The sequence below is a fragment of the Typopeltis vanoorti genome, chromosome 8 (genome assembly GCF_054136105.1).
Source record: "Typopeltis vanoorti isolate ZY-2024b chromosome 8, IOZ_Tvanoo_1.0, whole genome shotgun sequence".
Taxonomy (NCBI): domain Eukaryota; kingdom Metazoa; phylum Arthropoda; class Arachnida; order Uropygi; family Thelyphonidae; genus Typopeltis; species Typopeltis vanoorti.
In genome coordinates, this window is record NC_143556.1 from 145,398,208 (window position 1) to 145,423,492 (window position 25,285).

The 25,285-nt window shown below is 34.9% G+C and overlaps 1 protein-coding gene across 6 annotated transcripts in view; it reads left to right on the top strand.

The window, feature by feature from the left end:
• LOC150104406 (uncharacterized) overlaps nucleotides 1-25,285 on the top strand; it is a 459,199-nt gene that overhangs the window by 267,931 nt on the left and 165,983 nt on the right. For all 6 annotated transcript variants that reach the window (XM_090396357.1, XM_090396356.1, XM_090396354.1 and 3 more), the window contains one exon: nucleotides 19,609-19,691. In XM_090396357.1, coding sequence (XP_090252483.1) covers nucleotides 19,609-19,691 — 83 coding nt within the window. The remainder of the gene's footprint in view (nucleotides 1-19,608; nucleotides 19,692-25,285) is intronic.

Consider the following 25,285-nt stretch of genomic DNA (forward strand, 5'->3'; position numbering starts at 1 on the left):
AGACTCCATCCAAGAACTGCACAAAAATATTCCTCCAATCACAAAACGTGATCATCCACTTGGACCACCATAAAAACAGACATGGTTCTCAACCATAAAAGAAGCAGAACTTCTCTCTGTAATACATCAATTCAAACCAAACAAAGGCTCAGGAATTGATGGTATAAGACCTAAGGATATCAAGCAACACACAACTAGCTTAGGCTCTGTCCTACTAAAATTAATAAATAAAATATTGCAAAAGGACAGATATCAAGTATGCTAAAGATTGCCATATACAAACATGGAAAAAGAAACTTAATCAGCAATTACAGACCCATAGCAATACTGCTAATTATCAATCAAATTATGGAATGGGTCGTACTAAAGAAATTCACAGCATATACAGAGAACTTTCATATTATCCCCAAAACACAATACGGTTTTCAGAAAAATAAGGGAACAACACTTTACGGATGTAATTAATACCACATTAGACAAAAACCAAATTGGCATGGTAGTCTTTATCAATTTAACTAAAGCATTTGACATACTCACACATCAAACCTTATTAGAAAAGCTGAGACATGTTGGAATAGATGGGCCTCTGCACAGGTGGTTTACAAACTACCTTCAAAATAGAATGCCTATCACACACATTGGGTCAAACCGAAGTAGCGAGCTACCGGTTACCTGTGCAGTGTCAAGGGAGCTGTACTCTCCCCAACTCTATTCAACATTTATATGCACAATATTAATCAGCTACCTCTCAAAGGCAAGATCTTCCAATATGCAGACGATACAGCTATAATATCCATCCATAATAATGCAAGCATAGCCCAAACAAATATACAGCATGATGGCATGTACATACAGTTGGCCGAGTGGTTAGTGTAACCGTTCTTCAGCCAAAAGGCTGCAGTTCTGCTGTGGGCATGGATGTTTGTAATTGTCTGTGGAAGTGGTAGTCAGTGGTAGATGGCGTTGGTGGATTGTGTGGTGGAGACAGAGCTGTAGAGCAAGTGCCTTCCTTCGACGAGTCTTTGGACTCCCTGGAGGTGTTAAATAATAATAAATCTGCTCATAGATTGGTTCACCAAAAACTCCATGCACCTGAACTCAGATAAGACAAAATTACTGATATTCAGAAATCCACTGACTCGATCAGTTGATAACAAATATATAACCATCTAACATCCACTCTCCAACATAAAAAAAAAAAAACACGAACAGTAAAACCACTACAATCACTCAGGTTGAAACAACACGATACCTTGAATTTACTTGAATGCAGATATAAACTGGAATAGCTACATAAACATCTACAAAACAAACTCCGAACAATAACTGGCAAACTCTACAGGTTAAAAGACAAAAATATTAATATACAAAGCACTATGCCAAAATATACTAAGATACAATATAACAATGTATACTTTCTGTGCACCCTACAAACTAAATAGATTAATGTCATTATAGTACAAAATGATAAAACTGCTCTGTTACTGATCTTTTGGGAACAAAGAGACAATATGGACTTTATATACACTGCAATGTCAGAACACAAAATACTGATAGCAAAACACTTATGTCACTATGCAGCTTTGCTAAAACATTACTTCGATGCCAACTACAGGACAGTCAGAAATACATATAACAAGACCTCAGACAGTTAATTATATCTCATATAATAATCACTACGGAAAGGCCCCATGAAGCTTCTACATCCCAGACATGCTAAATAAATTACTTTTTGAATACAGGAACCTTACAAACTACAATAGCCTGAAAAGAGCCCTAAGGATACTATGAACAAGAAATACACACCTTACAAACTTAATGAAACACAATATATTAGTTCAGGCTTTCCAGTTCAGCGATCCGTCAAGACATCCCAAATTATCGTGTGTGTGTGAATTTCTCAACCTACGGCTATAGTGGAAATCAGACCTATCAAACATCAGCCTACTTCTCAACACAGCAAACAAACCAATAAATAATAACTAACCAGTGTCATCCTCAGATAAGCTTAATAAATAAACTTAGAGGATGGAAGCTGAGAAATTACATTTCAACTAAGATCAAAAAAAAAAAAAATCCATATATTACATTTAAGTGCAGTAGTTGCAGCTCTTAAAATACATTAAATGAAAATTGTAAATATATATCATTGTTAAATGTATAAATACTGTTAAAAAAAAAAAAAAGCAATATTATTCAACCCCAGAAACAATAAATTTCTGTTTAATGTATTAATACATCATATAGAAAAATAAAGAAAAATTAGTACAAATTTCATTGCTACAAAAGAACAGAACTAAACCTGTTGTAAATATGTAGTCATATGTGTTGTAAATATGTAATCATAATTTTAATAAAGGATTGAATTTAAAAAAATGTAATCAATGTATCTATCATATGTAATCAAATGTACGTAATGTAAGTATCACATGTAATTACTGTATGTATGTAATTTATCTGAGAAATAATGAAATATTAAAAAAAAAAAAAAATTGTATGGTATCTCCATGGACTCCAGAGACCTATCGTGAGAGATCCATACTAATATTTATACACAAAAAACTTTTCATACCTCTCTTTAAACTTATTCATTGTCAAGGCATTCACAACTAATTCTGGCAATCTATTCCACTCATTCCCAACTCTCCAAACAAAAATTCTAGTCTGCACACTCGTAATAACCATCTTACACAACTTCCATGGATGACTTTTAGTTCTGTCATATATTAAAAAATTTCCTTTGTCTGAATTTTACAAAGTTTCTGTAATATCTTATAACTTTTTATCATGTTTCCTCTTTTCCACCTGTCAACTAAACTTTGTAACCCACATCTTCAACATATCTTCATAGGGAGCATTCCACAGATCTGTGTATATATCACTTTTATCCAAATTATAGCCTTATAAAGAGGAATAATAACTTCCCTATCTTTACTTGTTAGCCTGTTTTTCAATATCCAAATAATGCTTTGAGCTATTTTACGAACTTCAGCTGTCTGTCCACCATTATCCCGAAGTCCCTAGTTTCATTGATTTCTTGCAATCCAGTACCGTCAATGTGATACATCGTGTGTAACCTTGTCAATCCAAAGTGCATAACCTTACATTTTTCAACATTAAATTAATAATTATCTTTTGCCCACAATGCCAATTTATATAAATCATTCTGAAGGATATGTATATCATTTATCAACTATTGGGGATAAGGGGGATGTTCAGTTTTTTGCTGGGTATGCAAAACTGGGAAGAGCCCCCCTTAAAAATTTCCCTACATCATAATCAATTATTATTATTAAGAGAGCCCTCCAGGGAGTCAGGAACTCAGAGGGAGGCCATACTATTTGCACCAACTGTCATACCTGTTCTTGAATTTACTCACGCTACTTGCACACACACATGCACACAACATCCAATGGCAATCCATCTCAATCACATACTACTCTGCGAGAAAAATCTACCCCTAGCCCCATTCTTGACAGCATTCCTTTCCTGTAGTGTTACATGGTGATCGGCATTCATTTCACAAAATTATGGACTGTACAACTGTGCTATAAATACAGTATTTAATCTCAGTTTCTTTGATGCCCTCGTGTCCTTTCCTCACCTTCCATAAAATTAAAAATTTTATCTACTGAAATTCTTCATAACTCTTTCAGAAGTTTGTAAGTCTCAATCATATCTCCTGCAGCCTACAAATTCTTACTGTCTAATGATCTGTATATTCCACAATCCTGATTTCATTTTTGACATTCCTTTGCACTCTCTTCAATGTATCAGAATCGTGACGGAAAGCAGGAGACCAGACATGCATGCAATAGTCCAAGTGAGGTCTTATCAAGGCACTGTAAAGAGGCAAAATGACTTCCTTGTGTTTACATATCAAGGTTCCTTTCAACATTGCCATTATTCTCTGAGTTATTTACAATTTTTTGCTATATGACTTGAATTTAAACTTCTTGTCTACTAAAACCTCCAAGATCCCATCAGTTTCTTCAGACATAATCCCACCAATACAATACAACAATGAATATCTACTCACACCAAAGTGCATGACTTTACGTTTATTAACATTGAAATGACAGCCATTTTTAAATGCCCACAATTCCAGCCTATTCAAATCATTCTACGAATACTGCATATCAGCAGCACTCCTGATTACCCGATCTATCTTTGCATTATCATCAGCAAATAGCTATATGTCACATGTCAAATCCTTCACAATGTCACTAATGTATAGATTGAATAACAATGGACCAAGGACTGGTCCTTGAGACACACCACCGGTTACTTTGTATTTTGCAGATTCCCCCCCCCCCCCCATCCTACCGCATACCACATTTTGATATCTGTCAGTCAGCCATCTTATTCATGCCAATAGTTTATAATCCGATCATATATTCTCCAATTTATGCAACAGTATTCTAAGCTGTATTCTGTCAAAAGCCTTAGTAAAATCCAAAAGTATCGTGGTGTATCCATTCCCCTTGTCTAGTTAAATGGTAGAAACATTATGAGATAGAATGTGAGCAAGTTGCTAAAACATGACTTTCCCTTTCCTTACTAAAACTATTCTATTCATTGCAAAGTAGAGATTCTCTGTCAACCCATTTCTGAATGTGAGCCCTAACCAACTATTCCAAAATCTTCACCACCACTCCTGAGATACTGATCGGTCAATAGTTGGATGCATCGGTTTTTGCATCATCCTTGTGCAATGGGATTGCCATACATTCTTTCCATGCCTGTGGAATCTTCCCTGTTCTGAGACTTAAATTATATAGTCTGGTTAAGGGAATAGCCAATTCAGCTGAACACTCTTTTAGCATCCATGCTGATATCCCATCAATTCCTATTGAAGAATTCTTATTCAGTTTGTGCAACAGCTCTAGTACTTCCTTCTTATCCACATGAGTTTCTTTATATGGTGAAGAGTTATTGGTAAGTTCAATGTTGCATATACCAGTTTGATAGCTTTTAGCAAAATGGCCACTGGTTAGTTGAACAATCACTTCTGCAACAGTCAACTGCATACCATCTGTATTTAGTAGAGTTGTTCTTTCAAATTTGTTCTTTCTTTTATTTGCAGCATAACTATAGAATTCTTTTGGTTTGTCTTTAACTTGCAGAGCCCATTTCTTTTCATACTCGCACTTAGCTTTCCGTACAACACTTGTGACTTTTCTGGCCTGCTGCTTATAATTATTGCAACTGACATATTCCTTATGCACATGATATTCCTTCTGCATCATGTTTTTGTTAAGAATCTCTTGGTCAATTAGCTTACACATCCATTTCACTCCTGCTCTATTTATTCTTTGAACTCTAGGGACACATTCTGATATTACATCATATGAGTATTTTTAAACATGTCTGATACGCTGTCAATATCTTTCCTATCCAATAACTGATACCATGACACAGAACCCAGTATATCCCTCAGGTGGTCATAATTTCCTGCTTGGTAGTTCAGCATGTAACTTTTTCTAAATGGAAAATTCATGAATTTAACCACTTCCCAAGCGAGTACTGCATGATCACTGTCACTAACCAGAAGCATAATAGTTTCATCTTTAACTGAAATCCCTTCTGACACTATAATCAGATCTAACCCTATTTGTCCTTGAGTTCCTTCCATCACATGCTGCTTGAGGAAATTGTCTTACAACAGCTCAAATTCAGTTCCATTTTTCTCATGTGATTTCATTGTTACACAATCAATGTTTGGATAACTGAAGTCCACCATTACGATTACTCTTTTTTTTTGCACCCATTATATTTATTTATTGATGCAATTCTTCGTCACAAGCAACCAATCCACCAAATCTGTAACAACATCCCATTGTGTATTTAATCTTGTTAGACTCCACCTCGCACCAATGGATTCAAACCCACTGCCACATGAAAAATTGTTAGTGGTATTGCAGTCATAGGTTTCAAATATAACTGGATTCAAGACATTTGATATCATTAGCAACACTCATCCTCCTCTCCTATCATGTCTATCCTTCCTAAAAATACTGTACTCTTTGCACCTGATACCAGTTAGTCCATCTGCTTCTGATAGCCAAATCTCACTAATGCCTATAGCATGAGGTCCCAATATATTATTCAAGGCTAGGCAACAAACTCTACTCCTTTGTTTCTGATACACCTAGCAATTGTGTACAGATCTAATAAATTACCTGCATACTATTTTGCATCCACTTGTCTGTGGTCTGCATGACACTGTTCGACAACTTGCAAATCTCTATTGTCTAGTTCCTTACTTATGCAGATGTCGTTACACATGCTTGATAGGCCTGAACCGGACAAACACAGAATCATTCTCTCTTCATAATCATTTTCATAATAACTATACCCATCATTAACACATTTATCTAACATTGTCACCCTTAGAAACAGATTCTCATGATTCCTCCCATCAGAATTCAGTTTCCCTGACTATCTGTGTTAGGGCTTGTATCATTTTCCACATATTATTCTTCATTAATGATGTGTTTGCCATTTGGCCCCATGGGCAAAATGGCAAACACATCATTCGGATTTTTTTGTAACTTACCTTAACAACCAGCACACCAAAATTCACTTAATATTAGAAAAAGAATCAACCAGCTGTTTATCTTTTCTTGACAGAAAAGATACAGAAAAACCTTGCTTAATACAAATTCGATATGCATGGTAATCAGTTAGCATGATTGAGTAAAATGATACCATTTCCCATTTTAAGGGAGTGATTAATCAGTTAATGCAATTTTTTTACATTATGCGAAATTTTTTCTCGCCAGTCTGCAGCGAGTGGTGGCACTTGTCAGTGTAGTAGACAGTGGCAGTGCTGCAAGCAGTGACTGGCAATACTCGGCAGTTGACTCAAACCTCTCATCGCAAGCACAGGTGCAAACTCTATTCTCTTGCTCAATCACTTTTTCTTCATTTTGCCTTAATTTAGAGGAGAGTGATTATGACGATCATCAAATATTCAACATTGATGAAACTGGTCTCTTTTGGAAGTGTATGCCAACAAAAACTGTAACATAAAGCATCTCAACCAGGATACAAAGTTCCTAAAGATTGTCTTACGCTTTTATTAGAGGCAGTGCAGAAGACGACTTTAAACTGAAGCCTATTTTAGTTTATCATGCACAAAATCCTAGTCTAACATTATTGAAGAAATCAGCACAATTGGAAAAGAACTTGGATTTAATAAACTGGATAATGATGTGAGAAATTTGCTCGATCCCTATTCAGAACAGTTAAGCGAGAATGATCTCCTTCAACTGGAAGAACAGCATGCACATGAAGAAGATAAGGAGTGCAAACAAGAAGAGAATATTACGACTAAGAAGTTAACTGCAAAAGATCTTGAGCTAGTTTTCAATTACATTGAGTATACTAAGGAAATTTTGTTTGATGTTGATCCTGATATTGAACAAAGCTTTGAAGTCTGCCGAAATCTTGATAAAGCAATCGCCAGGTATCATAAATTGTATAACAAGATGAAAAAGCATTATTCAAACATCTTTAGTCATTATTATTATTATTATTTTTTTTTTTTTTTGTAAAAAGTACCTCAAATGTTTAGAAATTAAGTAAAAATTTGAAGCTATTGGTTTTTATTAACTTGGATGATTTTATCCTCTAATATAGCTTATGCTGTAATTTTTTTTTTTTCCCCTTCAAATTTATGCTGACTGATGGATGAATTATAATTATTCCTCTTGGTTATTGTATTTGCTTAACATGATTTCGCTTACCGTGCATTAATTGATGGATTAATTAATCGTGTTAAACGAGGTTTTCCTGTAGTCACTTGCCTTTCAGATGATCCATTATCCTTTTCCATTTATAGAAAAGCCAACACACACACAGGAAGATGTCTACATAACAATCACATCATTAAGTTCAACATTATAGAATTATAGAAACACATACAGAAATCTAGGGATATTTGTTCTAATGATTTAGCTCTTTCTATAGAACTCAACTATCTTTGCCATACTTTCTTAGTCTATAGCTATGGCTGCTATAAAATGGCCCAACTACTCCTCTCCAAACACACAAGAACAAAATGCCACTGTTCCTATTCCATATATCTGAGGTACATCTGAAAAGATAACCAGAGTACAAATAAAATATAACCTTCACACCACATTCAAATCACATGTCAAATTAGCAACCTTGATCTGCTGCCCTAAAAACAAATATCCTGTACACCACTTGAGAACATATCAGGAATTTGAGGATTATGATGAGATGATAAAAAAGGTTTATTCACACACTTTTAGGAAGTCTTATTTAGAAAAATAAAAGTTGGAGATACATCTATAATCCTCCTTTCTTTTCTTTTTTCTCCATCTTCTAGCATATCCTGGAGTGTGTGTGAAGTTTCCTGTGACTATGAATTAACTTGCTATGGACAGACAAGAAGAGATATTAAAATCTGCTGTGGAGAACATAAGAAATATTTCATGTAATTGAACAAATATTTCTTAAATATTTTTATTTAGGAAATATAAAAAAAAATTCATTACTGTTATAATGGCAAGTTAGATCTGGCAGACTGCTTTTTAGACAATACTTCACACAAGATTACATGGAATATCATCACTGTACTATATGAAAGTCGTTAACATATCAGACTATTTTTAGAATCACAGCAATGGCTATTAATGGCATTTAATCTTTTTAAAAAATTTGGGAAACTCATCTTAAATTCAACTTCTACACAACTGTAATACTTCATTTATAGAACATTAGAATTCACAAAATTAGGTCTTTGGATGTTTGTCCATTACAATTCGAATTATTTTGCTAGCTCGTTGTCACATGTAAACTGTAACATGTTCTTTTGCTCTGAGGATGCTGGTTTGAAATCCAGCAAATCATAAACCAGTTAATGAACATCCTTTTATAATTTATTGCTTATTTATTTTTGTTTCCTACTATACTGTTAAAAGAAGCTATGAATGATGTCCAAGAGCTAAACCTGTCAGTTAGATTGAGGATATGTTGACTGCAGACGTGGGTAAACAGAAGAAAAACGGGTTATATGATAGAGGTCTGTGAACGTGTGAGGATGTTATAAGTTGACGAAGCTATCTGTTATATGGAAGGTGGAGAAGAAAAGGGGATAAGTCATCCATGGAAGTTAAGTTTGTTTTGTTGCATTTAGAAAAGGAATGAGAGCTACATTTTTCTCATGGATGCATCAAAGAAAGAGAGTGAAATATTGTCAGCTAACTGATTTCTTTTCCTAGTATATTTGTCTTTTTTTTTTCTTTGAGCTAAAGCAGTATTTTTTAAAATTCTCTTATAATGTTTTATATTTGTAAATACCTGCTCTGTTTTTCATTAAGAATAAGACTAGTCATTGCTAACACCATATCCCTACATAAAGATGTGTATGTACCAATTCATGTAGAGAGAAGGCTCGAGAAATAAAGAAAACATTTTTGGACTGTTATTGTTGATAGGAATATCTACATGCCAGTTCAGGATACAGAGTGCAGGTATCCCTTGCTTAACGCAGGATTTGATTAACACAGTGAAATTAATTGCGGCAATTCCTTGATATATGCGGCAAGAGTTTTGATTGACGCACCTTTAACTCTGTGGAGCTCACAGTTGATCTGACAGATACATGCAAAATGTTTAATATAATTATTACACAATTCAGTGTATAGCTTGGACGTCATGAGTAGTTGTGCATTCATATGTTATGAGTGATATTCTGCAGTTTTTTGCTGTCAGTTTGGTTTAGCACATTATGTAAAGGTCTGATATTTGACAGTATATTGTATCTGAGAGATTCCGCGACCTCCGATGTCAGTATAGTATGGTTTAGTTGTTTTTTTTTAAATTCTTTGTTCAATAATTTCTAGATTGTAACTGAAAATAAATAAACCATCATGTATTACTGAAATAGAGAGCCAAAGACTTATTTATCATATATGTCCTCTAGGAGATGTGCTTTACATTATGGAAAATACTAAGGAAAGTGATCTGGAGCTTACTTCACCTTTACTACAAGTTGCCCATAAGATTGCTTATGCTTGCATCTGCCAAAACTTTTAGTTTCAATATATTCAGCACGAAACTCTTGTAGTTTCTATATTCGGCTTGGATTCGATATCCACTTAATTTGTACCATCATGTATTATATTTGCATTGTTTTTTCTTTATGTTTTATTGCTTGTTTGCCGAGGTCTGGAGAGTCATTTTACTTATTATCATAGAATTTATGCCGATAAGAAAAAAACTAAAACTGTTCAAACGACTCTTGATAACTTATTTTGATTTAAAAAAAAAAAAAATTGCAGTAAATAATGTAGGTACAATTATTTATTAAACATTTACTTTGCATTCATTTTTTATCTTTCTTAAAAGAGTACCATATAAATGAATTATTAATACAGTAATCAATCATGGACGAATTTCAATTTTTACCATTGATTATTAGATTTGATTAACGCGATTTGGATATATGGGTAACATCGAGGGATTAATTAACCGTGATAATTGAGGGATACCTGTATGCAGAGAATTTTAAACTGAAAGTGAACATTACTTCCTGTGTCCACCATGGAGTTCTGGACACAGGGAGATATGAACACAGGAAGTTAGAGACCATGAAGGAAAAGAAGAAAGCATAGAAAGGTTCCTGTCAAATAACAGTCATCTTGTGCTCTTAGAGAATACAGAGACAAATGTAAGAAAGCTAAACACTGTGTAAAACTAGCTAAACAAAAGTGATGGTAAGACTGGTAAGAATATAGAAAATAAATATCAAGAAGGTGTCAAGATATTCTGGAGGTTGTTGAAGCTCAGAAAGAGGAAATAGTGCTGTGAAAGGAAGATAAATGTGACATGAAGACTGGAGACAATGTCAGTTCTTTGCTTTAAGCAGATGATGTTATACTTCTAAATAAATCTGCTACAAGTTCTGCAAGATTTCCTGACTAAATTGAATAACTGTTGTAGGAGATATGGTATGAAAGTCAGAAATAACAAGAAAGACAATGAGAATAGGCAGATACATTGAAAATATCAATTGCATTGTGAATGGAGAACCTATGGAACAAGTGAAACATTTCAGCTACTTAGGTATGATTTTTAGTGAAGATGGTAAGTTACATATGGAAATACACAACAGAATCAACAAACCTGGTATGGTCGAAAGTCAACTGAATAAATTTATATGGAATAAGAGAGAAATTAGTCAAAACACTAAATTAGCTGTATACAAGACAGTGTTCAAACCAGTTTTAACTTATGGATATGAGAGCTGGGTCAGAAGTAAAACACTTGACCAAAGACTAGAGACTGCAGATATGAGAGTCCTGAGAAAGATTATAGGTGTGAACAGATGGCATCAATGTCAATATTATATTAAAAATGAGAATATTAGGAAAGAATATTGTTAGCATCCAGGAATGCATTAGCAGAGCTAACCTCAGATGGTATGGTCACTTAAACAGAATGGGCGAGGTATGATTAGCAAAACAAGTGTTCTCTGCCAGGTTGGCAGGAAAAAGACCTGGAGGAAGACCAAGATGTAGGTGGATTGATATGGTAAAAAGTGCCTTAGAAGATAGAAATTTAAAATTTATTAATTTTGGAGTCTTGACAGGTAACAGATTGATTTGGATGAAAATTGTATATAGGAAGTTAGTAATGATGTAAATTTTGCATGTAGTACTATCATATCCTGTACACTCTTTGAGGGTACCTGTCAGGAATTTGATGATGAAAATGATGAAGTGATCGTTACTTATTTTTTCACCAAATTCCCAACTGCTTTCCTTTGGTTTTCCTGCTACTCTCTGTAACTGGATAGCCACTTTCTTTCTGGTCATTCACTGCGTGCCATGGTGAATGGCATTCTCTCTTCGAGCATTGCTACCAATGCAGGAGTGGCTTAGGACTCCATTCTCTAACCTACTTTCTTTCACTTATACATAAATGACCTACTCTCAATCACTACAAATCCTATCCATAGTTTTGCCAATGATAGCGAATTCTACATTCAACCTTTGACAAACCATGTAGTTCTGAGATATCCCTTACGTCAAGATCATCTACAACTAGTGACTTAAACATTGATCTCCATACGATTCTTCATTTGGGCAAGAAAAACTTAGTCACTTTCAATGTTGCCAAAACATCATTTCTTCTCCAGTGAATTGGCAGTCATCATTCTTTCACTTGTTAGGCTCATGGAAACAGGGGCATCAGCAGCTGTTCAACATCCCTTTTTTTGTTCAACTGCAAAGTCATCACTCTTCCTCATTTACTTCTCTGCTCTGGAACAGCCTTTCCCATGATGTGTTTCCAACAATTTCAATCTACAGCTCTTTAAGAGAAATGTCAATAAGTTTCATCTCAATCCTTATCTGCACCTTGCACATGACACCAATGTGCTGTGGGTTCTAGTAGCTCTAATGTGTGGAATAACTATATATATATATATATATGAGAGAGAGTATAAAAATGAATATCAACTTGGAAAAAAAATATGCAAAAAAGTTTTGAACAGCTTTTACAGGTCAATGGTAAACTGAAATATATAAACATTATTCAAGAAAAAATTAAACAGTTCTAAAGCAAGATATGAACCTCTGCATCCCTGCAAACATCTCTGCAAACCCTAAAGAAAACATTGACTTATCTAGGGAGGCAAGTAGTGAATTTGTTTGCAAGGATAGAAAAATAAAAACACCATTTTGAAAACAGAAGATGAAGAAACAATCCTAGGAAAGAAAGAAGCATACCGTAAGTTCCCAGCAAATAAGTCAGCAGATGTCCTAGAAGAATACAGAGAAAAATGAGTGCAAAGCTGTGTATAAAAGTAGCCAAACAAGTCGTGGGGAGGCTTCAGTAAAAACATGAAGTTGGCAGAATGTTCTGGAGGTTATTGAAAAAGATTAAGAATGGCGAAAAGAGTACTGTAAAAGGAATCAGATGATAAAGGTGACATGAAAACTGAAGACAAGGATATTCTATGTGTCTGGAGTAATTACTTTGAAAAACTGTTAAACAAACCAAGCTGTACAGAAAATTGATAGAAAATATTCAGTAGGAATACAAACAGCAGTAGGTATCAATACTTGTAGTAGGGGGGAAAAAAAAAAAAAATATATATATATATATATATATATCAAAATCCTGAAGTGTGGACAGACAGCTGAAATAGATGATATTTTACCAGAAATGCTCAAATATTGAATTATAAAAGTTTAGCAGTGACCGTGCTACATAATTCAGAGAGTGTGGTCAGAAGTTTGAATTTCAGAGGGTTTCAGTAGAGCTATCATAGTATCCATTTGTGAAAAAAAGACAGAATTACACACACACATCTATGACACAGTAGAATTATCTACTATGTCTTAGGTAAGATTTATGCCAGCATACTTGAGAAGAGGGTGAGAAAACTTGTGTAAGACAAACCTGGAGAAGAACAAGCTGACTTCAGGCCAAATAGAGGTTGTCAAGATAAGATTTTCACTTTATGATGAATAGTTGAGAAATCATTAGAATATAAGAAGGATCTACACTTCAGTTTTGTAGATCTGGAAAAGGTCTATGACCAGTGCCAAGTGAAAAGCTTTTCAAAATTCTGCAATTATATGGGATAATTGGAGCCTTACATAGATCAATACATAGTATATATTTAAGTTATAAGTCAGTAGTTAGAATTGAAGGAAATCCAAGTCTGATAAAAACAAGTGTAACACAAGGGTGCGCAGTATCTCCACTCTTATTCATCTATACGAATTGAATTATGAAAGAAAGTGACATTAAACCTGATATTAGAATGGAGATATCAAAATTAACTCTTTGCTTTATGCACATGTTAATATCCTGAACACATCCAGTGCAAGTCTCCAGGATTCTCTATCTAAATTGAGTAACAGGTGTAAAAAATTTGGAATGAGAATTAGTAATAAAAACACAAAAGCAATGATCACAAGTAAAATATTTTAGCTTTTTAGGCACACAGTTTTTAGTGAAGATGGGAAATTAAATATGAAACAATAGAATAAGGACAATAGAATAAGCAAACGTGGTATGGTGGTCAGCCAGTGAATAAATGTGTATGGAATAAGAGAGAAATTAGCCAAAACACTAAACCAGCAGTATACAAGATAGTGTTGAAATCAGTATTAAGTTAATAGTTCTGAGTCTTGGGTTAGAAATAAAGCACTTGACTGAAGATTAAAGACCATAGATAAGAGAGTTCTATGAAAAATTAGGGAGTGAACAGATGTCATCAATGGCAGAATGAAAATGAAGATATTGAGAAGGAACTTGATATTGTTGCCCTTCAAGAATGTGTGAGTAAGACTAAGGTGGTATGGTAACTCAAAAAGAATGTGAGAGGCAAACATGGCAATTTCCAGGAGAAAGACCTAGAAGAAGACCAAGATCTAGTTGGATTGTCAGAAATGTCTTAGAACAAAATGATAATAATAGACTAATAGGAAAATTGTTGATAGGCAATTAGTAATAATGTAAACGTAATGATGTACTGTTATGTCAGTCTGTATACACCTTGAGGGTATTTATCAGGAAATTGATGATAGTTTATATTGGAAATGGGATCTGTTGTGTTAATTTATAAGTAGTAGTCATTGAAATATAAAAAGTTTTATTGCAGTAATCATGTTTGTGAATGGTTGTAATGCCACAGTCATCAATTTTAGAAATAATAATATTAGGACTTTTTTTTTCCAGATTTGTTCCAGTAGCTGCCTTTTTACTGTTCACCCTGGTTTCCTTGCTAAAACAACTGGGGCCCTTGTTTAACTGAGCGACGACCCAGCCAACATGAAATTTTCTCATGTTGTACCATCATTTTGTATTTTGGTTTAAACCAATAAGAATACAATTTGGTCGGCTAAATCCCAAATTGCCATCCCATCCTCGTTCAAATGTTCATCCTGGAACAAATCTGAAAACACACCCCAACTCAACGTCACCAGAGTTAAAGATCGGTACTATCGACATAAGAAGCCTGAATGGCAAAGAAATGGAGCTAGCTGAGGAATTAGATAAGTACCAGATCGACATAATAAGAGTGACTGAAACAAAAAAGACAAAAACTGGCGAGATCTTTCTGAGCAAGAAATACAAAATGTTATATTCAGGCAATGATAATCAAGGAAAAGGAGCAGCCATAGTATTCAACATTAAATATGAGGCTAATCTTGAATGGCAGGCAGTCTCAAATAGAGTGACGTGGGCAAATATGAGAATGGGGAACTGGACAATGAGACTTATTTGTGCCTATGGTCCAAATAAGGTTTTACTAAGGCAGAAGTGGAGGAATTTTTTTGATGCTTTAGAGAAAACAACTGACACAATGAAAAAGGAAAAGTTGGTGCTTGTTGGAGGATCTAAACAGCAGAGTAGGAAATGATTGTCAGACATACAAACATATATTGGGAAAATTTGGAGAAAAGAGAAAAGCTAATAATAATGGCAAACACCTGTTGGATTTCTGCCCAGGACATGGACTGGTTATTACTAACAGCATGTTCCAACATAAAAATGTGCACAAATTCACATGGAGAGAAGAGGCAAGGAATAAGAAAAGTCTCATTGACTATGTTATTGTTGATAGTGATGTTTTCTCCCTGGTGCAGGATACCAGAGTGTACAGAGGATTTGAAATTGGAAGTGATCACTATTTACTCTTGAGCATGATGAAATTGAATTTCATATTGAAAAAAAAATGACATGTAAGAAAGTTTTAAAGAGAATAAAAATTGAGCAGCTCTCAGATGTGAACGGTAGACTAAAATACACAAAGATTATTGAAGAAAAAATGAAAGAGTTTGAGAACAGGAACCAAACCTTGGAGATTCAGTGACAAGCCTTGAAGAAAACCTTGATTGATTCAGCCAGAGAGACATGTGGTGAGGTTGTGTCTGAAAAGATAGAAAAATCAGAACTCCATGGTGTACACAGGAAGTTAAAGAAGCGGTGAAGGAAAAGAAGAATGCATATCAAAAGCTCCTGGAAATAAATCAGCTTGTGCTCTTCGAGAATACAGAGGCAAATGTAAGAAAGCTAAGCACTGTGTAAAACTAGCTAAACAAAAGTCATGGGAGGACTTTGGCAAGAATATAGAAAATAAATATCAAGAAGGTGGTAAGATATTCTGGAGGTTATTGAAGAAGCTTAGAAATTGAGGAAAGGGTGCTGTAAAAGGAGTTGGAGATGATAAAGGTGACATGAAAATGCTAGAAAAAGATATCCTTGAAGTATGGAGTAATTACTTTGAAAAACTGCTAAATGAAACAAGCAGTGATGACAGCACAGTGGTAAAAAACACTGAGCAGGCATGGAGTCAGGAATACATATCCATACTTGAAGTAGTAAAAGCCATCAAAGGATTGAAATTTGGAAGTGGCTGCACTGCATTGTTCAGAAAACCTGGACAGAGGGATGAATTCCCAATGGTTGAAGTAGAGCTCTAATAGTACCCATATATAAAAAGGAAAATAAAATTGAATGTGAGAATTACAGAGGTATTTCCCTACTGAGTGTTCCTGGCAAGATCTATGCAAGTATACTTGATTATACAAGAATTGTGGAAGAAAAGCTTGGTGAAGAACAAGCTGGATTCAAGCCAAATAGAGGCTGGCAGGATCAGATCTTCACTTTACTACAAATAGTGGAGAAATCATGGGAATATAACAAAGATCTGTATTTAAGTTTTGTCGATCTGGAAAAGGCATATGTCAAGGTGCCAAGAGAGAAGATATTCAGTACGCTACAGTTATATGGTGTCAATGGGGCATTATATCAAGCAATACTTAGTCTTTATTTGAGTTGTAAGGCAGCAGTTAAAATTGAATGAAGTACAGGAAGATGGTTTTAATGTTAAATCTGGTGTGAGATAAGGATGTACATTTTCCCCTCTGTTATTCATTATCTATATGGATCACGTTGTGAAGGAAAGGTATTAAACTTGATATCAAAATTGGAGGTGTTAATCTCAGCTCTTTGCTTTATGCAGATGATGTTATACTTCTAAATAAATCCACTACAAGTCTGCAAGATTCCCTGACTAAACTGAATAACTGTTGTAATAGATATGGTATGAAGGTCAGCAATAAAAAGACAAAGACAATGAAAATAGGCAGTATTGTTGAAAATATCAACTGTGTTGTGAACGGAGAACCTGCGGAACAAGTAAAACATTTCAGCTATTTAGGCACGATTTTTAGTGAAGGTGGTAAATTAAATATGGAAATAGACAACAGAATCAACAAAGCCTGTATGGTAGGAAGTCAGTTGAATAAATTCATATGGAATCGGAGAGAAATTACACTGAACACTAAATTAACTATATAAAGAAGACTGTGTTCAAACCAATTTTAACTTATGGATCTGAGAGCTGGGTCAGAAGTAAAACATTTGACTAGAGACTGCAGATATGAGAATCCTGAGAAAGATTAGAGGCGTGAACAGATGGCATCAATGACACTATCATATTATAAACGAGGATATTAAGAAAGAACTTGACATCGTCGGCATCCAGGAGTGCATTAGCAGAGCTAATCTCAGGTGGTATGGTCACCTAAACAGAATGGGCAGGGAAAGATTTGCAAAACAAGTGTTCTCTGCCAGGTTGACAGGAAAATGACTGAGAGAAAGACCAAGATATAGGTGGATTGATACAGTACAATGTGCATTAGAAGATAGAAATGTAAGATCTGATAATATTGGAGTCCTGACAAGTAACAGATTAATGTGGAGGAAAATTGTACATAGTAAGTTATTAATGTTGTAAATTTTTCATGTAGTACTATCATATCGTCTACACCCCCTTGAGGGTATATGGTAGGAATTTGACGATGATGATGATGGAACTTTTTTTTTGGCTGTGGTTTGGTTTAGGAATTAATTTGCTGTTTTTTATGAGACATTTCTGGTAGCTGCAAATTACTATTAGTTATCATCTCGAACTGGTTGGAAAATATATGACATTCTTTAGGATAGAAGAAGAACTGTGTTATATTATGAATTTAGTTGTGCGTTTGTAATTTTATGTTATATGTGTGATTTAGTGTTTGTTTTATTATAAATCCAGAGTCCTGATAGCATATTTTGTAGTTACTTAAGATGGGTTGATTTCTGTACACTACAGTGAATTTAGGTACAACATTATATAGAATACTTAATAAGAATTTAAAAATAATTCTGTTTAGTTTCTGATTGTAGTATTTTAATATGATAGTATTTTGTTCATCTTCATTTGCCTAAGGCGATGTCTACCATGCACAATGACTTTCCAGTCCAATCTATTGGCAGACAATTTATTTAAACTTCTGTAAGAGTTTAGACCATATATACCCTTGATGTTTTCTTCAAGGTTTTTCCTATGGTTTCTTCCTCCTGTTCCATTTTGGAGAATTTCAGGAAACCAGTTAGTATGCTTTCTGTATACATGTCCATACCAACTGTTTTCCTCTGATTCGTGTTATTATAATTGCAACATTGTAGTGTAATTCTCCTATCTTCTGATTAGTTTTAGTTCATGTTGTTTGATTTATTTTTCTCAAACACTTGTTTTTGAAATCATGATCAATGTGTCCAGAACTGCCACATTTTGTGAATATGAAATCAAAAACCCTAAAATTTTAATTTAAAAAATTTCATCTTTGCCGGCCGCATGCAATTTCTATCTAAGCGCCCCTGTATCAATCCGGGCGTGTGTGGTTCTTTTACGATAATAAAAATTTTAATTATTTGAAATTTTTTAAATAAATTTTGACAGAACAGCCACACGTTGGTTCGCTAAATGTAATGAACCAGGAGTGTTGACTAGGCAGGATAATCGTTAAAAACCTTGAATATTCAAAAAATTCTCAAAAGTTACACGCCCCTTCGTAGTAGCGTCTGCATGCACTACATGCTCTGCATTTCCGCTTCTGCCGGCTCTGAATGTGCCTAAGTAATTGAATTTTTTTAATCTGTTCCATTTTATTTCCTTCCATGTCTAGGTTAAGACTTTCTCCATTTCTGCATATTGCTATTGTTATGATTTTACCAAAATTTATATGCATTGCATAATCTTTACTGTTTATATGTAGGTTTTCAGTCGTGTACTTTAAGTTTTTATCATCAGCAAATAATGCCATATCATCTGCATATTTCATAGAATGTAAATTTTGTCCGTTCACAATTATTCCCATGTTTTCTGGAGTTCTACTAGTTCTTCCAGGCACAGGCTAACCAAATATAGGGGAAAGTAGACCACCTTCGTGATATCTCTCTCCACTGGTATTTCAGCAGTTTTAACTATTCTAAATTTTATTGTTGCCATAATATTTTTACATGTAATAAATGTAAATAGCATAGTATGTTGTTTATATCGATTAATGCAGACCATAACAGGAAATGATAAACTCATAACGTTTTGTATATGTAGAATGCTAGAAATATAGATTTCTTAAAACAACCTTTGTGGATGAAGGGGGAATAGTTTGCAAAGGGTTTTTCTTGCTGTACAACTGTTTTTGATGTTTGATCACTGAAAATAGCTTGTGAAATATTTACTTGTAGTTTAATATTTAAATTTGGCATCTTCATAAATTTCAGAATCTTCCCATTCCTGATTTAGACAAGCTTCCTGCTCCACAGACAGAAAGTGAAGCCAAAAAAGCCTTATCCAAACCACAAAGGTGATTTAAATTATCTATTTATATGACAACAAAACTTAGTTTCAGCTGATGATTTGTTAATTTTAGCATATTTGCATGGTAAGCAATGTCATTTCCCCAAAGTGTATATTCCATTTTGTTTACCTTGAAGCCTTGGGAATGGAGTATGCAAATAATAAAGTTGAAAATATAATTAAATGATCATTATCAACAGAAATACAGCATGTTGCACCTTTTTAGATACAACGCAATTCTGAAAAAAAAAAAAAAAGAAGAAAATAATAAGAAATAAATAATAAAGGAAAGAAATGTTTTTAACTTCAGAAAAAAACATTTCTTTCCCTTATTATTTATTTATTATTATTTGTTTTATGTATTTATTTTTTTCAGAATTGCATTGATTATATTCCCGAATGTTTCAAAGTAGCTATCTGTCTCTTGAAATTAGTGTTTTGTGAAATTTCTCTAATTAATGCATCAATGACTGATATGATAATTACACAGATAATAGTGGAGATCACTGCTCTGTGTCATACTTCGAGATAGAGGGGAAAATATTTTGGTTAGACTCAAAGTAAGATATAAGGCATAACCATAAAAAGACCCAAGTGGCAATAGGTAGGATGCAACGAGCAACACTCAAAAATGAGTGAGAATGATATCGGAATGGTGGATTCCAGAGATGGAATCCACCATTCCATATTTATATATCACATATTTATACATATTACACATCACGTATTTATGTCACAGAATGTGACACCTAAATACATAACATATTAAAAAAAGAAATAAAGTAAAAAAAAAAATGGGAAGGTAGCTAAGAGATGCAGACCTCCCTACAAAAACTAGAGAAAGGCAGACATAATTTACAGCTTGAATATAGTTAAAATTTGAATATATACTTGGATTTTTCCCCCTTTTTTTTATACCTGATCCACACATGAAAGGCCACAAGACTTATAGCACATAATTAGTGCTTTGCGTTTGCAAGAGAAAGAATAGAAGAAAGGAGGAATCTGTTTACATATTTCTTGAACTGCTGAGGGTTGTAATAATTGGGGAAAGCAGAGTGAGGGAGACTGTTCCAAAGGACAGAAGTAGATGAAATCAAGTCAGTGAGTGGAGGCAGCAAGGTTGGTTCGGTGAGTTTCAAGATGGACTGTAAAAGGGTGTTGGTTAGCAGTGGCTCTTATTTTAATGATTTTGGAGGAATAATGTTGGCCAATTCAGCAGAGCACTGTCCACAAAAATATCTGTAAAAGAGGTAAAAGGCAGCAACTGAACATCCGTGAGAAAGGAATTGTAGTGCGTATGTGAGAGAGAGAGGGATCATTAATTAGTCGGATTGCCCTCTTCTGGATAGAATTGAGCATTCTTAGGATTTTGGTGCACCATCCCAAATGTGGGAGCAATATCCCATGGCTGGGCAGACTTTGGCTTTGTATAGAGTTAAAAGCTGTGAATGTGTGAAGCGATGACTTGTGTGAGAAAGTATACCAAATTTTTTGGTGGCTGCAGAAGCTATAGTTGAAATGTGGTTGTGCCAGGAAAGATCTGAGGTGCAGGTCAGTTCAAGAAGATAAATGTGATCATGCTTGGATATCTCAGTATTATGGAAGGTAAAGGGGAGGCATGCAAACTATTTCTTGCAAGAGATCAAACAGAACTGAATTTTGGTGGCATTGAAGTTTACAAAGTTGTCCTTGCCCCACTGGGATATAGCTAGGAGATCTAAGTTCAGGTGACTGGTCATGGTAGATCTTGAGGATTCTAATACTTGAGCACTACAAGGTTTGTTGAATGAAAAGGAGGAATGGAGTGTACAGTCATTGACAAAGCTATGGATAGGATTGCAAGTCTGTGAGAGCATGTCATTTATATACAATAGGAAGAGAGTGGGTGAAAGAACAGAACCCTGGGATATTCCTGCATTGGTATGGAAATCTGAGGAGAGTAAGCTATCCACCATGACACATAGTGAACAACCAGTAAGAAAGTTGGCAATCCAGTTGCAGAATGTGGAAGGCAGACCCTAGGATGGCAGTTTGTTAAGTAGGCCCCTTTGCCAAACCCAGTTAAATGTCTTTGAAATATAGAGGACAACCACATGAATTTCTCCAAATTTTTCCATAGCTTGAGTCCAGAGGTGAGTAGTGAAAGCAAGAAGATCAGCTGTAGATTGCGAGTGGTGGAATCCATACTGCTGGGCACTGATTATTTGATATGTTACTAGATGGTTCAAGAATGTAAGCAGTTAGTTGGTGATGACTTCCATAATTGTAGAGAGAACGGAAGTGAGAGTAATTGGACAGTAGTTCATTGGTTGACTTTTAACATCTTTCTTTGGGATGTGCTTTCTATGGACCTGTTTCCATGTTTTAGGGTCAGTGCTAGTTGAATAGGATATATTGAAGAGGCTATATAGAATAGGTGGTGGTTCTGGGGCACAATTTTTAATGCGATAAGTGGGATACGATCATGACCAGATGCTTTATTTGTGTTCAGGTTATTCAGGATTCTTCGGATTTCTTTTGTTGGAAGACTATGGAGACATGAAGAGAGCTGTTCTTGGTGGAATGGAGGGAACTTTGCCTAGGTCATCAATGTAGGAATTAGTAGAGAAGAGTGATGCTAGTAAGTTGGCCTTGTCTTTATGTGAGGCCCAGTGGCTTTGGTAAGGGACCAGAATGAGTGACTGCCATTTGGGAAGGAAGTGACTTTGCAGTATTTGGTGATTTCAGGCCTTCTTGGACTTAGTGATGATTCTTTTACAATTGTTGCAAGCTGCAGTATAGGCAGAGTTGGCAGCTGGAGTTTTGGTCTTGAGCCATTCTTTGTAAGCAGAGGTTTTTTCTTTTACAGCATTAGCACATGTTTTTGAGAACCAAGGCTTGAATGGTGGCTGAGAATTTGGAGTGGAATAAGGGATGAAAGCCTTTATTTCTGTTTTTCATTTTGAGCAGGTGTTTGGGTCAGAACTGAAGCAGTAGTCTATGTGACTCCTATTCCACCTTTACCATGTAAAGGAAGAATAGGAGTCACAGAGGTCCTCCCCATTGGCACCTTTGTAGTGCTAAAGACACAAGACTATGAACTGGTGGGTGAACTGTGGCAAAAGAGACTTGTATGAGGTTGTGGTCCAAGTTACCAAGAGGTTTCTTGGTAACTTGGACCAGAAACCACAGTATACCTGGAAGGGAAGCTTGTTACGAAGAGGTAAAGTGTTGTTGGCAAATTGGAGGTGAGTTTTGTCGCGTATTCTGGTAGGAAGATTTATGATCTGAGATAGGTCATTGCTGATAGTACAGAACACCTCAGCATCCCTGCCTGCTTGATCGGTGAAACTGGAGAAGGGGAGCCGGTATTAGTTGTGGACATTGAAGTCTCAAAGAAGGATGACCTCACTATAGGGGTATTTCGACTGCAGAAAGTCAAGCTTTAAAGAGAGAGAGAGAGAGAGAGAGAGAGATAGTTGAAGAGGTCAGAGTGATTGACAGAGTTCTGAGAGTGATAGAGGATATGAAAAGGGTAGAGAAATTTTAAACCAAAGCAGATCAAAGAGTGGGGATTCAAGGATTTGCAGTACTGTTCGATACTGTTTTTTTTTTTTGGGGATAGAAACACAAGATTGTGTGTGTGTGTGTACAAACTGCTTTACTGCTCAAAGGATTAAAGAGACAGCTGTAGCTCATTGACATTAAAATTCACTGTAAGGAAGCAGAGGAATATGTGAGATCCTTTGTTCAGCACTGAACAGAAGATGTTCAGTGCTGAACAAAGATAAAGAAGATAAAGAAGAATGTATCAGTGCACACAAAAGTTGCACCATTTGTGGCTGATTTCTTCCTTCGAAAACTATTTTGCTGTAATTTTTGTAATTCATAATTTCACAAAGTCGAATGGGCTAAAATTTATGTTAATGGACAACTGTTAGACATGAGAAGTTTGGAGGGGGGGGGGGGAATTAGTTATTACATTCAACCATAAAGACCACAGCAATTTTTTTCTGCTGGTAAGGCTTATACATACAGTTGGCTCTTCATAACTGCAGCTTTTTTAAGGAAATTAGTGTAGACTAATATTAACCACAATAAATTTAATATTTCCAATATTCTTCAAAGTTTCCACCACTACTGCCACTCAGGACTTGCTGATCATGCTTTAGACATCTGTCACAGGATATGCTGGAAGAACGGCACTCCACTGTAGCAAATATAAATACAATTTCTACCCAAAACCTAACAAATTGGATTTCTCGAAATTGTCCTAAATATAAGAAGCTGCTATCCTCCATGTTTCAATCCAATAGCCAAGGGCACCAATTTTAGCCCACTAGGGGATAGTATTTAGTACTTTGGGCTTACATTCAGTTTCATTGCTCAGTGTGGTGCCTGCATGCACATGTAATATTGTATTGTGTGCTCTCTGATGACAGCAATTTGACTTTGCTGAAACATTATATTTCTTGTATTAGATATTAGTCTCTGCAATTTCTTTAAAATCTACAGTTACAGCAAGTTTTTATTGTGAATTTTGTTTAGCATTATATCTGCAGTCCTGCAGTTAGGGCTTTTCAGTAGTTTGTTAGTGCCTGAGTTCGACATAATCATATTTGCACTGCTTGATGAATGCACTTGTCTGCCCGTCCATGATGAGTGAGAATATTTGAGTAAAAAAAATCAGAAGAGTTTGTTTAGTCATCAGTTTTATTTACATAATGATAATTCTGTTTTATATTATAAATATTTTTTGTATGTTTACCTTATTGCATCTTCTGGGGAATACTGTTCCTTAGAAATTCCTGTTATATTGTGTTGTTGTATACAACCAATGAGAGGATAGAATATGCACACATTTTATCTTTAGAGCATTGTTTCTTAAAAACTGTGCTTTTCAGATTATGAAAACTTTAGTCATTCCCCACAGAAATAAGTACTTCTCTCATTAACTGAAGGTGTTTCTTTCAGATATTTGACTTGTTTTATATGTAATTGCTGGGGAAAAAAACTTTCAGTAAATGGGGAAAAAAACTTATTTCTAGAACATTTTAGTGTTATTTGTAATATTATGTATGATGTATTTTTTTATTAAAATATTTGGTAATGAACAGTTGGTCATAATTCCTTTATGATAGATTTTATGAAAAGGTTTGAGGTTCCAACAAAAGAAATACTTATATGTACAGAAAGTTCTTGTTTAATCCTTTATCCGACTATAAATAAAGTTTTGCACATAAAGTTTCTTCATGACTAGGCTACTTGTATATACAGGCTTATGTATAATTGTATATAATATGACTTTGTATTAATTGCATTAGTATCCCATAATGGAAAGTGCATAACCTTTTGGATGTGTAATGCTGTGCAATATGAGAAGCATCCCCAGACTAGTTTTGATCTTTATTAACGTCTCATCAGTGAACGCTAGATCCAGAAAAGATACCAAGGTCAAAGTAATGCAGAAATCATATATATTGCATATACAACTAGGGAAAAAGTGTAAAACCTTATTATTAAAATACTTATTATTAGATTATTCATTAGGTTCTATATACAAGTATCCTAGTCATGAAGAAACTTCTTGCACAAGCTTGTTTGCTTATACAGTGGAAC